At 34.5% G+C, this 13,730-nt stretch overlaps 1 protein-coding gene across 6 annotated transcripts in view; it reads right to left on the bottom strand.

The window, feature by feature from the left end:
• Positions 1-13,730, bottom strand: part of VRK2 (VRK serine/threonine kinase 2) — a 103,800-nt gene that overhangs the window by 75,855 nt on the left and 14,215 nt on the right. The window contains exon 2 of one of the 6 annotated variants that reach the window (XM_019427479.2): positions 3,623-3,719. The exons of 4 other annotated variants lie outside the window; for them this stretch is intronic. In XM_019427479.2, coding sequence (XP_019283024.1) covers positions 3,623-3,692 — 70 coding nt within the window. In that variant the 5' untranslated portion in view covers positions 3,693-3,719. Of the gene's footprint in view, positions 1-3,474; positions 3,600-3,622; positions 3,720-13,730 lie in introns of those variants that run through there. One more of the 6 variants, XM_019427894.1, reaches the window with a different exon arrangement.

Raw genomic sequence — 13,730 nt, 5'->3', positions numbered from 1 at the left:
TGATGGCTCAGAGCCTGGATGCCCGCTTCCGATTCTGTGTCTCCCTCTCTCTCTGCCCCTCCCCCGTTCATGCTCTGTCTCTCTCTGTCTCAAAAAAAAAAAAAAAAAAAAAAAAAAAGTTAGATATAGCAATTAAACTTCTGAAAATTCCACTGTTCAAATTTTTAGATCCAATCGATCCTTTCATCTCCGTTATCTAAATTATTTAAAAAATTATGTTTTTCAAACCTTGGTAAGTTGACTTGTATATTTATTTGTGCTGTAAAAGTCTAGAAACTTGCCATTCATCCATTCACTCTTCATCCATGCATTCCTTCATTCATTCAACTAACCAGTACTTCTTTACCATGAGGCTAGGATTTGCAAGGCATTGTGTTAAGTGTCAATATTATGTTTAAAGGAAAGTGAAAGGAAAGATGGTGAAGCTAGTATTCAATATGATTAAATATCAGCACCTAACAAATGGAGAACAAGATCAAATTCTTCAGGTAAATTTTCAGTATGTTTATCAAACACTGTCCTCTTATGACTACTTCTAAAATTTCTCCTACTCCATGGACTTTCTTTTATTTCACATGATAGATGCAAAAAAAAAAAAACCAAAAAACAAAAAAACCCCACAAATTTACTAAAATATGTCAATTCTACTTTACAGTAGAGTCAACTTATGCACATTTTTTAAACCACTCTCCAAAATTTTTAACATCAGAAATGTTACCAACCATTTGAAGAAACTATTACTTCAATGTTAGTTGATCCTGGATACAAATTATGAACCCAGACCTTTACAGTAACAAAAAAAACTAAACTTGTCTAGATCAAGTAAAACTCTCTTTTCGCCTTGATGTATGTAAATTCGTTCCACTTTCACTCATGCAAGAGGAATGGATTATCCATATCTAAAGCAAGAAAAAACAAAAGAGAGTATGTACAGAAGAAGGGGTCCAGTCCTGTTATAGAAGAAATAAGAAAAGCCTTTCTTCCCACCCTACGGCGGCTATTTTTACTAGCGCGGTGCCCAAGCCTGGGGAGAAATAGCCCTGTCCTAATCCCGGTCCACTTGGTACAACACTGGCTCTGGGAAAGGTGCAATGGGCTACTCCTTGCTGATTTCAGTCAGTATAGCCCTACCACTTAAAGTCTGCATCTTCCTTTCACATTATTCACAGGAACATAACTATATGTTGACCTATATTCGAAACATCCCACACTTGTCATCTGATAGCTACATAATATTCTCCATAAACTTCCAAGTCAGATTATATTGGAAGGCCTAAATCCAAAATCAATGGACTAGAAAGCTCTTGGAGATGGATGTTGAACAAATAAATTGTCCTAGTTACCATGGAGGTCTCTTTTTGGTAATCCATCAATTAATGAATGAAACAAATATTTATTTTCTACTATAAGCTAACCCACATTCTAGCTGGTATTAAAAGATTAAAAATTTGTAATTAAAAAATTAAAAGATAATGGAAAACAGACATGGTATGTGCTTTTATAGTCTAATGGAGAAATCGGACATTCATCAAATACTCAAGCACAAGTGCAAAACTGTAAGTATAACAAATGTAAAAGGGGGAGGTAGAGAGTAATAAGAGGATGTATAACTGAATCTATACAAAGGGAATTATTCAGCCAGGACAGTTTGAGAAGTGATGTTGGGCCAGATGCAAATCTGGTTAATAACTTCTGCTTAATGAAAGGTTTTAAAAACTTGAGGTATAAGTGGAGGATAGAAAACACATAATTAGACATGCATTCTGAGCATATCACTACACTACAGCGTGGAGAACAGACTGAAGGGGAACCAGAGTAGACACTGGACCCATCAGTAAGGATTTAATTTTGATTGATCACAGAAAAGAGGACTACAGCTTGGACTAGACTATCAATGGTACACAGATTTCAGAGATTTAGGAAAGCGAAATTGGTAGGACTTGATGATGGAGGAAAAGGGCTCTTGCTTGGTAGATTACTGCTGATTAATCTATTAGGGTTTGAAAAGAATGCTCAATCATCGACAGTGACAGTGTTGACAGTATAGCAGTCTCACACCTCCATTTAAATTTCTGATGAGATAAATAAATAAACTTAAAAATATTTTTTAAAGGGGCACCTAGGTGGCTCAGTCAGTTAAGCGCCCAACACTTGGTTTTTGGCTCAGGTCATGATCTCAGGGTTCATGGGTTCGAGCCCTGCATGGGGCTCTGCACTGACAGTGAGGAGCCTGGTTGGGCTTTTCTCTCTCTCCCCCTCTCTTTGCCCTTCCCCTGCTTTTGCTCTTTTTCCCCCCTCTCTCTCAAAATAAATAAATAAACTTAACAAAAATAAATTTCTGATGAGAGCTCTGATGAGCTGCTAAAAATGCATCTTGCACATATAGAATATCTGCCCTCCTAGCACTTTTTTCTATTCACTAGGAAGTCTATCTGGTTTTTCCCTTGAGGAACCAAACCTCCCACTGCCCATGTGGATCTAGTAGGATTGCTTCACACAGTACTCCCGCCCTTACGTCTCAGAGTTGGGCACATGACCAAGCCTGGCTAATTGGGATATACAAACCCACTGGCCACGGCAACCAGTTCAGAAAGAGCAACATGCCCCAACTAGGTAAAAAGTTACTCCCTAAGATTTGACATTAAAATGCAATGTAATACAAGTAGACCATCAGATGTAAGGATATCAAACCCTAGAAATTACTTTCCTCAGTTAAACTGAAAATAAAGTCTGAAAAGTCAAATCCAACACTGATAAAAGTGAGGTTAAGGTAGGAAGCGAGAAAGGGCTCTGTGGACATTGCTTAAGCCCTATACTATCCATACCTGAAGCCAGAAAAAGCCCTATACTTCTCAGTGATAAGAGTTAAAAAAAAATCCCCTTTGTTTAATACATTTGAGTTTCTGACATTGGCAACCAGGTTTACACAGAAGGCAACTAGAAAAACTAAAATATGATGAAGTCTGATAAAAAATGTCAATAAAGTAGCACACTAGATAAACCAAAAACCTTGTATAAAATAAACAGGATGCCGAATGTAATAATCAAACTTTCTTATAAATGAAGAGTTCATCTGGTGAAATAAATAAACAATAAGGAAGTCAAAAATAAAGAGAAATCTAAAAACCACAGGGAGCCTTAATGTTCTAGGCTAGGTAGAAAGGCTGCCCACTCTGGATAAACAAGGACATTAGTGTTAAAGCTCTCTTGGGAAAAAGACAAGTTCCTGGGTCTGCAAGAGGCAGACATTTGAAGTTAAGATGGCCACATAAAGTCAGAATTTTTAAAGTGCTGTGTCTTGTATTAGTGTGAAACATTAAAAAAAAAGAGCAAAAGAAATAGGGAGATGGGGGAAGGGGAGAAAGTGGGGAGAAAGGAAGGGAGGGAAGGAGGTAGAGGAAGGAGAGGGAAAGAATAAAAGAAGAAAGGGAATTCACCAATGACAAACACAGAAAGAAAAACAAAAAACCCCACCTTATTTTGGCCTAGACCATGAGTGTGAGACAAAGTACAGTCTTTCCTGATAATTTATTCTGCCAAAGTTGCCTTCAGGAATTTGAGGCTCAAATTCACACAACTGTATGGTACAGGGGACTTGAAGTCAAATGGTAACCCAGAGCACCTTGCAGAAGCAAAAGAAACAAATCTTCAAGGGACACACTGGACTCCCATGACCTCCAGCGATAAAGCATGGCTACAGATGAGGAAATGATCCAACACTACAAAATAGTAAAGAAAATAAACAAAAGGCATAAATCCCAAGAAACTCAGACCTCCCATATAGCTCAATTATCTGCTTGAAATGATAACAGACACAAAGTATCAGTAGCATAAAAAACAATGCAAAATATTTTATGAAAAAATGAAATTGATTGTAATTCAGAAAGCATTAGAGAGCTATAAGAGCCAGTGACCAAGACCAAGGAAGACATTTGAACTCCAAGATGAAATCTGGGAGGAAGTTTGAATTTGGAATAGTCAAATACTGGAAACTACCTGCACATCTATCTTCATTAGAATGTGTAACACACTGTACTATAGTCATAGCATGAAACACATCGTAGCAAAAAAAAATGAGTGAAATACATATACTGTAGTAATATAGATATATCTTAGACATAATGGTAAGTAGAAAAAAACATAAAACAGAATGCATACTTATGATTATATTTATATAAATTTAAAACCCACAAACAAATTATATTTGTTTAGGGATACACACGTACACTATAATAAAAAACAGTATAATTGAAACCATAAACAGTGTAGACTAGTGTTGTTACTAATACAAGGGAGGGAAGACATGTTAGAGGTTCTAGAGTGCTGGTTATTTTATGATATATTATAAGCTCGACCTGGATGGGGATTGTGAGTGTCTTGCTATTAGATATATTTTCCTGATAAACTGTATGTATATGTTGTTGTGTGCACTTTTCTATATAATAATACATGCAATACATATATAATCATTAATATTTAAAACTTAATGAATAGCCAAAATGGTAGGTCAGAGAGACCTAGAAAGAGAACAGTGACCTAAGGATTAGATCTGAGAAAATAATCTAGAATTTCCCACACAGGAAATAGAGATATAAGATATGAAGAAGAGATTATGAAGCATCAAGGAAATATGTGACAGTAACACAATTTTCTAAAAAGCTCCAGAAATAGAGAATAGAGAGAACAGAGGCCAGGCACTTCTGAATAAATAATATCTGATAACTTTCAAATACTGATAAAAGTCATGAATCCTCTGATTTAAGAATTGCAAGTCCACAAGATAATAAATCTGCACTCCGCCCACCATAGTCAAAACTGCAGAACATTAAAGACAAAGTTCTAACAAACAACTCGATAGAAAAGATTAGATTGCATACAAAAGACAGATGAAGTGACAGCAGACTTAACAGCAACAAGGCAGTAGGAAGACATCGAATAATATCATTATTCGTATAATATCATATATTCATATGCTGGGAGAAAATAATTATCAATCTAGAATAAGGTGCACTAAAAACATGAACAAAAATAACGAACAAAACAGGAACATGATGACTAGAGTTACAGGGTCGTAATGCCATGTATTTATTCAAGAGAAACAGGGAGACAATGATTAGCTTCATAGTTTATTATATCAAGAGAGTGTACTGAAAGTTTACAGGCAACCTCTACAATAATAGAAATAAAATTAATAACTTCAAAATCTATAAGGGAAAAAAGAATTTTAAAAAGACCTAAAAATAGGAAGATAGGCAAAAATAGAAAAAATAGAAGCTAGGAAAAGAACAGTTTTTTTAAAAGGCAGAGAAAACATAAAATCTGATGAAAGAAATAAATACCAATTTTATACCAATTTTTAGCCACACATTTTTTCATATTATATTATCTCTGAAATTTGAATGCATCTTATAACTGAAGACATCTTACAGTTGCTGTTGACCACACAGCAGTGGACAGTTGTCACTGCCTATACAGGTACAAACCTAGCCCTGATGTCTGTCTTCACTTCCGTTGAGTCTTCTACATTGCTGGCAATGTTACATGTTACAGTTAATTGTCATTTACAATTATTTGTGCATGTAGAAAAACTAATTAACCAGTCAAAAACAGAAAAGTGGTACCTAAACTTGATAGTAGTCAAAAAATGTTAAGACAGGACTGTACCAACTGAGTACTCTATGAGTTCCACATGTAAGACTATTTTAAAGGTACTGTGTTCTAGTTTAATGGGAAGTATTAGGCATTAGATATAAAGCAGGTCTTATATAAACACAAAAAGAATGATTGAAGAGACAGATAATTATGAACTTTTAAGCATCTAATGGAGACTCAACATATGTACATAAAATAATGATGTATCTTATAATCAGAGACATCTTAGATGTGAAAAAACATGCCATAATCATAATAAATTTGAGTAAACTTCACCAGTAAGAAAAGAAACTGTAAGATTGTCAGAAAAATAGATAAATGCATACTATTTATGAGACATAACTAAAACCTAGTGATGCAGAGAAAATGAAAAGATAAATAAACTAGCTAAAACGGGCTGAAAAAAAGGCCGGAATACGTATTTTCAAAATTATAGAAATCTGAGGACAAAAGAATTACTAGATATAAAGTTAGTACCACTTAATCATTAAAAAAATGATTCAATAGAAAAAATTAATTCAATGGAATGACTAAATTCATGAACTTGAAAACATCTGATAATGTACTTCATAATAGAGAAATCAAAACCACCAGAATTATAAGAAAAAAAATGAGAAAGTGTAAAAATCATGGAATATTTTAAAACAATCCATAATGTATAGGCAAGCAGACCAAAATAAATTAGAATAATACAATTAACAGTTTTTATCTAAAGGCCACATAAAATAACAAAACAATTAAATAACATACATTCTTTTCAAAAACAAAACATTTTTTAATTGCCCATAATTTTACCCAGAAAGGTTTCCTTGAATATCAAAGAATAAGAATTATTAAGGCTACATTATGTGACCATAATGGCTAGATTCTAGGCCAAAGAAGAAATCACAATGGAATTTAGAAAATACATAGCACTTGTTTACGCCCCGGTGGCTCAGTCAGTTAAGTATCCTACTCTTGATTTTAGCTCAGGTCATGATCTCAGGGTCATGAGTTTGAGCCCCTCATTGGGCTCTGTGCTGACAGCTCAGAGCCTGCTTCAGATTCTGTGTCTCCCTCTCTCTCTGCCCCTCCCCCACTCACACTCTGTCTCTCTCTCTCAAAAAATTAATAAACATTATTATTATTTTTTTAATGGGAAGGGGAGGACAACTGGGTGGCTTAGTCAGTTAAAGCCTAACTTTAGTTCAGGTCATGATCTCATGGCTCGTGAGTTCAAGCCCTGCATTGGGCTGTCTGTTGTCAGCACAGAGCCACTTCAGATCTTCTGTCTCCCTCTCTCTCTGCCCCTCTCCTGCTCTCTTTCTCAAATAAATTTTGAAAATGGGCAGAGGATCTAAACAGACATTTTTCCAAGAAGACATACAGTTGTCCAGCAGACACATGAAAAGATGCTCAACATCACTAATCATGAAATAACAAGAAATAACAAACAAGAAATAACAAATGTTGGTGAAGATGTAGAGGAAAAGGAACTTTCACACACTGTTGGTGGGAATGTAAATTGGTACAGCCACTGTGGAAAATAGTATGGTGGTTCTTCAAACAATTAAAGATGGAAATACCACATGATCCAATAATTCCACTACCAGGTATTTACCCAAAGAAAATGAAAACACTAATTCAGAAAGATATACTCACCTCTATGTTTACTATAGCATTATTTACAATAGCCAAGATATGGCAGCAGTCTAAGTGCCCATCAATAGTTGAATGGATAAGGAAGATATGATGTATACACACACACATACACACACACACATATGTATGTTACATAGCCGTAAAAAAGGATAAGATTGTGCCATTTGCAACTACATGGATGGACCTAGAGGGTATTAGCTAAGTGAAATCACTCAGACTGAGAAAGACAAATACCATATAATTTCACTCATATGTGGAATAAAAGAAACAAACAAGCAAAAATAAGGTAGAATCAGACCTATAAATACAGAGAACAGAGTGATGGTTGCCAGAGGGAATGGGGGTGGAAGGATGGGCAAAATGGGTGAAGGGGAGTGGGAAATACAGGCTTCCAGTTATGGAATGAATAAGTCATGAGAATAAAAGGCACAGCATAGTGAATATAGTCAATGGTATTGTAATAGTATTGTATGGTGACAGATGGTAGCTACACTCGTGGTGAGTGTAGAATATCCTATAAAGAAGCTGAATCACTGCGTTGTACACGTGAAATTAATCTCACTTTGTGTGTCAACTATAAAAATTTCAAAAAATAAATGAGTAAAGTACACTTTCCAATTAAAAAATACTTGAAACAAATGAAAATGAAAATACCACATATCAATACTTAATGGAATGCAGCAAAAGCAGTTCTAAGAGGAAAGTGTGTAACAATAAACTTCTACACTAAGAAAAAAGAAAAATCTAAAATAACAATGTAACTTTACACACTAAGACCCCAGAAAAAAAACAAATCTCAAAGTTAGTAGAAAGAAGGAAATAACAAAGATCAGAGTGGAAATAAATGAAATAGAGACTAGGAAGACAATAGTAAAGATCAAGCCAGACAAGGACACTCCAAGAAAAAAAATTATAGGCCAATATCCCTGATGAACATATACACAAAAGTACTCAACAAAATATTGGCAAAATGAATTCAGCAGTACATTAAAGGTTCATATATCATGATGAAGTAGGATTTATTTTTGAAATGCAAGGATGGTTCAACATATGCAAATCAATCAATGAAATCCACCCACCACATTAACAAAATGAAGGATAAAAGTCATAAGATCATATCAGTAGATTTAAAAAAAAAAGCATCTGACAAATTCAACATCCTTTCACCATGAAAGCCTCTCAAAAATTCGGGTATAGAAAGAACATACCTCAACATAATTAAGGCCAATTATGAGAAGCTGATACTGAACATCATACTGAACTGTGAAAAGCTTAAAAGCTTTTCCTTTAAGATCAGGAACAAGACAAGGATACTCACTCTCACCAATTTTACTCAACATAGTACTGGAAATCCTACCCAGAGCAACTAGCAAGAAAAAGATAAAAATTATCTATATCAGGAATGAAACAGGGAACATCACTATAGAACCTGCTGACATTCAAAGTATAATAAATATGGGGGCACCTGGGTTATTTAGTCAGTTGAACATCTGACTCTTGATTTCAGCTCAACCATGATCTCAGGTTTGTGGGATCAAGCTCCACATTGGGCTCTATACTGAGCATGGAGTATGCTTAAGATTCTCTCTCTCTCCCTCTGCCCTTCTCCCCTACTTGCACGCTTCTGTCTCAAAATAAGTACAATTATGAACAACTTTATACATACAGATTTGAACAATTTAGATACAATGGACCAGTTCCTTAAAAATCACAAATTACTAAAAATTATCTAAGATGAAACAACCAAATTAGTCCTAAAACTACTAATGAAAGTAAAATGAAGTTAAAAAAAAAAAAAAAAAAAAGCTCCTGGTAAAAAGTATCTCTAGGCCCAGTGACTTCACTGTAGAATTCTACAAAACATTTACAAAAGAAATAATACCAACTCTCCTACTCATTTCCAGGAAGCAGAAAAGGAGAGATTAACTCACAACTCATTTTATGAAGCCAGCATTACCCTGATATCAAAACTAGACTAAATTAGTAGGAAAAAAGAGAAGAAAAAGGAAACTACAGACCAACAGCCCATATGACTCTGATGAAAAACAAAACTACTGTCATCCACCATATGAAGTCTAAATGAGATAAACCACACAATCATAACAATTGAAGCAGAAAAAGCATTTGACAAATTTAATACCTATTCCTGATAAAAAAAAAACTTTCAGTATACTAGGAGAGAGCTCCCTCAACTTTATAAAGACTATTTACAAAATACCTATCTTATTGTTAACATGATACTAAATGATGAGAGGCTGAAAGCTTTCTCCCTAAAATTTGGATCAAGTCAACGATATCCATTATCACCAATCCTATTCAATAAAGTACTAGAAGTCATGGCCAGTGCAAGGAGTCAAGGAAAAAAATAAAAGACATACAGATTGGAAAAGTAGAAATAAAGTGGTCCCTTTTTACAGAAGACAGGATTATCCATATAGAAAATCCCAAAGAATCAGGAAAAAAAATCCTAGAATAAATAACTTTTCCAAGATCATGGAACATAAGGTCAACATGCAAAAATCAAATATATTTCTATATGCTAATAATGTAAATTTGAAACCAAAATTACAAAAGCAATGACATTTTCAATAGGACCAAAAATATAAAAACCTTCATGTATACTTAAGTAACAGTACATGTACAAGGCCAATTATGCTAAAAACTACAAAATGCTGATGAAAGAAATCAAATACCTAAAGAAATGGAGAAACAATGTATTTGTGGATTGAAAGACTTAGTAAAAATGACAATTCTCTCCAAATTTATCTATAGATTTAATCCAATACCAACCAAAATCTCAGCAAAGTTTCTTTCTTTTGCCTTTTTTTTTTTTTTTTTTTTTTGTAAATACAGGCAACTTGATTTAAAAATCTATACAGAAAGGTAGGAACTAGAAGAGATAAAATAATTTTGAAAGAGAACAAAGTTGAAGGAATCACACTATCCATATGTCTTTCAATAGCAGAATAAACAAATTGTGGTACATCCATACCATATAATACTACTCGGCAATAAAAAGAAATGAACTATGGCTATGTACAACTTGGATGAATTTTGAAGGTACTATGCTACATGAAACAAATCCAGTCTCAAAAGGTACATGCTGTATGATCGCATGGATAGGAATTCTGTACATTCTTAAAAACACAAAATTGGGGGCGCCTGGGTGGCTCAGTCAGTTAAGCATCCAACTTCGGCTCAGGTCATGATCTCACAGTCCGTGAGTTCGAGCCCCGCGTCAGGCTCTGTGCTGACAGCTCAGAGCCTGGAGCCTGTTTCAGATTCTGTGTCTCCCTCTCTCTCTGACCCTCCCCCGTTCATGCTGTCTTTCCCTGTCTCAAAAAACGTTAAATTTTTTTTTTTTTTAAAGACAAAATTGTAGTGACAGAGAACAAATCAGTGGTTGCCACCACCTAGAACTAAGGAAAGGGTGTAACTACACAGCGATAGTATGAGGAAGATTTTAGGGATGATGAATCTCTTTTGTACCCTAACTGTTGTGGTATGATAAAATCCACAGAGATATACACAGACAAAAAGTCAATTTTTCTCTATGTGAATTTAAAAATAATATTAACAAAAAGATAAAATATAGGGGTGCCTGGGTGGCTCAGTTGGTTAAATGTCCAACTCTTGATTTCAGCTCAGGTCACGATCTCACAGTTCATGGGTTCGAGCCCCACATCAGGCTCTGTGCTGATAGCATGGAGCCTGCTTGGGATTCTTTCTTGCCCTCTCTCTCTCCACCACCCCCAACTCATGCATGCACATGCACTTGTTCTCTAATACACTTAAAAAAATTTTTAAAAGATATAATATACAATTGTAATATAAAGTAAAATATGCTTAATGATAAAAAGGCAAAAATAATTTTGAAAACAAATATACAATGTATAACTTTGGCAGAAAATGCAAAAAGGATAGCAATAGTAGGCCTCAAGGGGAAGGTGGCCTTCAAATAAACACAATTGGAATATGTAGAAACTGGAGACAGAATGTTAGGGCTAAAGACAAAAACAGAACAAGCAAGTTGATCTTAGTATTTACTTCCAGCAGTGAATTCCAAGACTATAACATATAAAAATTCTGGGTTTTTTTGGTTTTTTTTTTTCCTTTTTTTTATTTGTTTGTTTTCTTTTTTTTTGAGAGAATAAAGAGAACACAAGCAGAGAAGGGGCAGAGAGAGAGGGAGACAGAAGATCCGAAGCAAGCTCTGCACTGTCTGACAAGCAGCAACAGTGAGACCAATATGGGACTTGAACTCATGAACCATGAGATCATGACCTGAGCTGAAGTTGGAAACTCAACCGACTGAGCCACCCAGGTACCCCCAAATTGTTTGTTTTTTTTAATATATACTAAATCACCACATACTTAATTTTTAAAATGAGTTCCTGTACAGTTGGTAAACAAAAGCATATTCTCTCTAAAGGTGTTAAATCCCCTCCAAATAAAAATTATTAATTGCATATTCAACTTTGTAGCTTATTAAATGTTATAGCACAGTTATCTTCAAACTCTTTTAGTGATAGAATGTTCCTCAAAAGCTCGATACACAGGGGGCGCCTGGATGGCTCAGTTGGTCAAGCGTCCAACTCCGGCTCAGGTCATGATCTCATGACTCCTGAATTTGAGCCCTACATTGGGCCATGTGCTGACAGCCCAGAGACTGGAGCCTGCTTCAGATTCTGGGTCTCTGGCTGTTTCTGCCCCTCCCCCAGTCGTGTTCTGTCTGTCTCTCTCTGGCTCTCAAAAATAAATAAACATTAAAAAAATTGCTTTAAATAAAAACAAAGCTTGATACATGGAAGATCAAAGTGAAAATGCGCAGGTTGAAACATGAGTGGAGGGACCAGAGCCCCTACCCATTTCACCTGTATGCCAGGTTCCATTAGAAAACTGTGAAGACCTATTGGTAACAGATTTGTCCCGTTCTGAGTTTGCTTATAACACCTCCAGTCGTAACTACATTTGTAATAATTTCTTATTAAGTATCTGCTAAATTTTCTTTTAAGCATAAAAATCAACAGTAGCATTCTGGTCATATTACATTCTATCATTACATTTTCACTTGGCTTTATTAAATTTCTGCCATTCTGTAATGTCTTTGTTTAGCTCTTTTAATGGTTTTACTATAGAATGTAAAATATAACAACAACAAAAAACCCTGCTTTATTTTACTATTTACATGCGCATGGAAAACCTTGATCTTTTCATTAAGTACTTCTCTTTTGACAACTGATAAGGGATTTTTGTCAATGATATTCCACAAAGGATTTCAGACTATTTTTATCAAATATAATAACTGGCAATTGTATTACGATCCAACACTCAGTAAATTTATATCATTGTTATTCTTCTTTGTGCCTCTTTGCCCATTCCTTAGCGGTAGTGATACATACTTCATATTTAACTTCATTTTATAATAGGCTATTTTTCAATCCATTTACCTGTTTCTCAAACACCCAACACTGCTACATTCTAATTCAGATATTTTCATCATTATTAACTAAGTACATTTTAAGCTTGCTTGAAGGATTAACATATAATTTAACTTTCTTTAACTTTCAACTCTATAATTCCTAACCATGGTTTATAAATCTACCTTAGAAATATGGATTGCAATACAAAATTCTATGTTCATAATGATTTTTACTGAACTGGCTGTACATTATCATCAAATCTTCTCTTAATTTTTTAATTCATTTATCTCTTATAAGTCTCTTTCAATTATATATTTTCAAGTGTCCTTTATCTTTGTGGTAATCTGTTATAAAATGATTTCAGATTTCCTAAGACCTCAGATGTTCCCTCCTATCTCTTAAGAGACATTTAATTTGGCTGGATAGTATACTGGAATGATAGTCATATTTCTTTTAGCTATCATGAAGTCTTTGTATTTTCAGCCTGTGAATTAAGGGCTAATATAGTTCTTGACCTCATTTCCTAAAATGGTATTGTAAATTTTGTATTTTGTTTAAAAACCTACTATGTAAGAGCTTTAACCTTGCCCTCACTTTTTAAAACACTTTCTAAAATTCATGCTGAAATTAGGTTTCAAAGGGAAATCTTTCTCTTTAATAATGGTCTCTATTTTGAAAAGGTCTTTACCTTCTTGTGTGATATTCTTATTATCCAAAGATATATTACACACACAGGTAAGAGAACTATTATTTTTTTCTTCTTGATGATCTCTTTTAGGTCACTGTTCTCTGACACAGATTTGCTTTGCTCGTTCATTAATAGTACAACTAATTTTTGCTCAGTTGTATCAATTCTTTCCATAAAACCTCTATGTTTCAGTATCTCTTACCATCTTTTTGTATCTCACAGATTTTCGGGGTCAGAAAGAACTTAAATGTCCTTCTTCCAATAAAAACCTCTATTTTTACAATGATTCCATAATTCATTCAATTTACGTTACACTAAATTTCAGA

Source organism: Panthera pardus, unplaced genomic scaffold (genome assembly GCF_024362965.1).
Source record: "Panthera pardus isolate Hobbes unplaced genomic scaffold, ASM2436296v1 HiC_scaffold_25, whole genome shotgun sequence".
Lineage (NCBI taxonomy): Eukaryota > Metazoa > Chordata > Mammalia > Carnivora > Felidae > Panthera > Panthera pardus.
The sequence above is the reverse complement of the archived record's forward strand: the minus strand, read 5'-3'. Positions and strand labels throughout refer to the sequence as shown.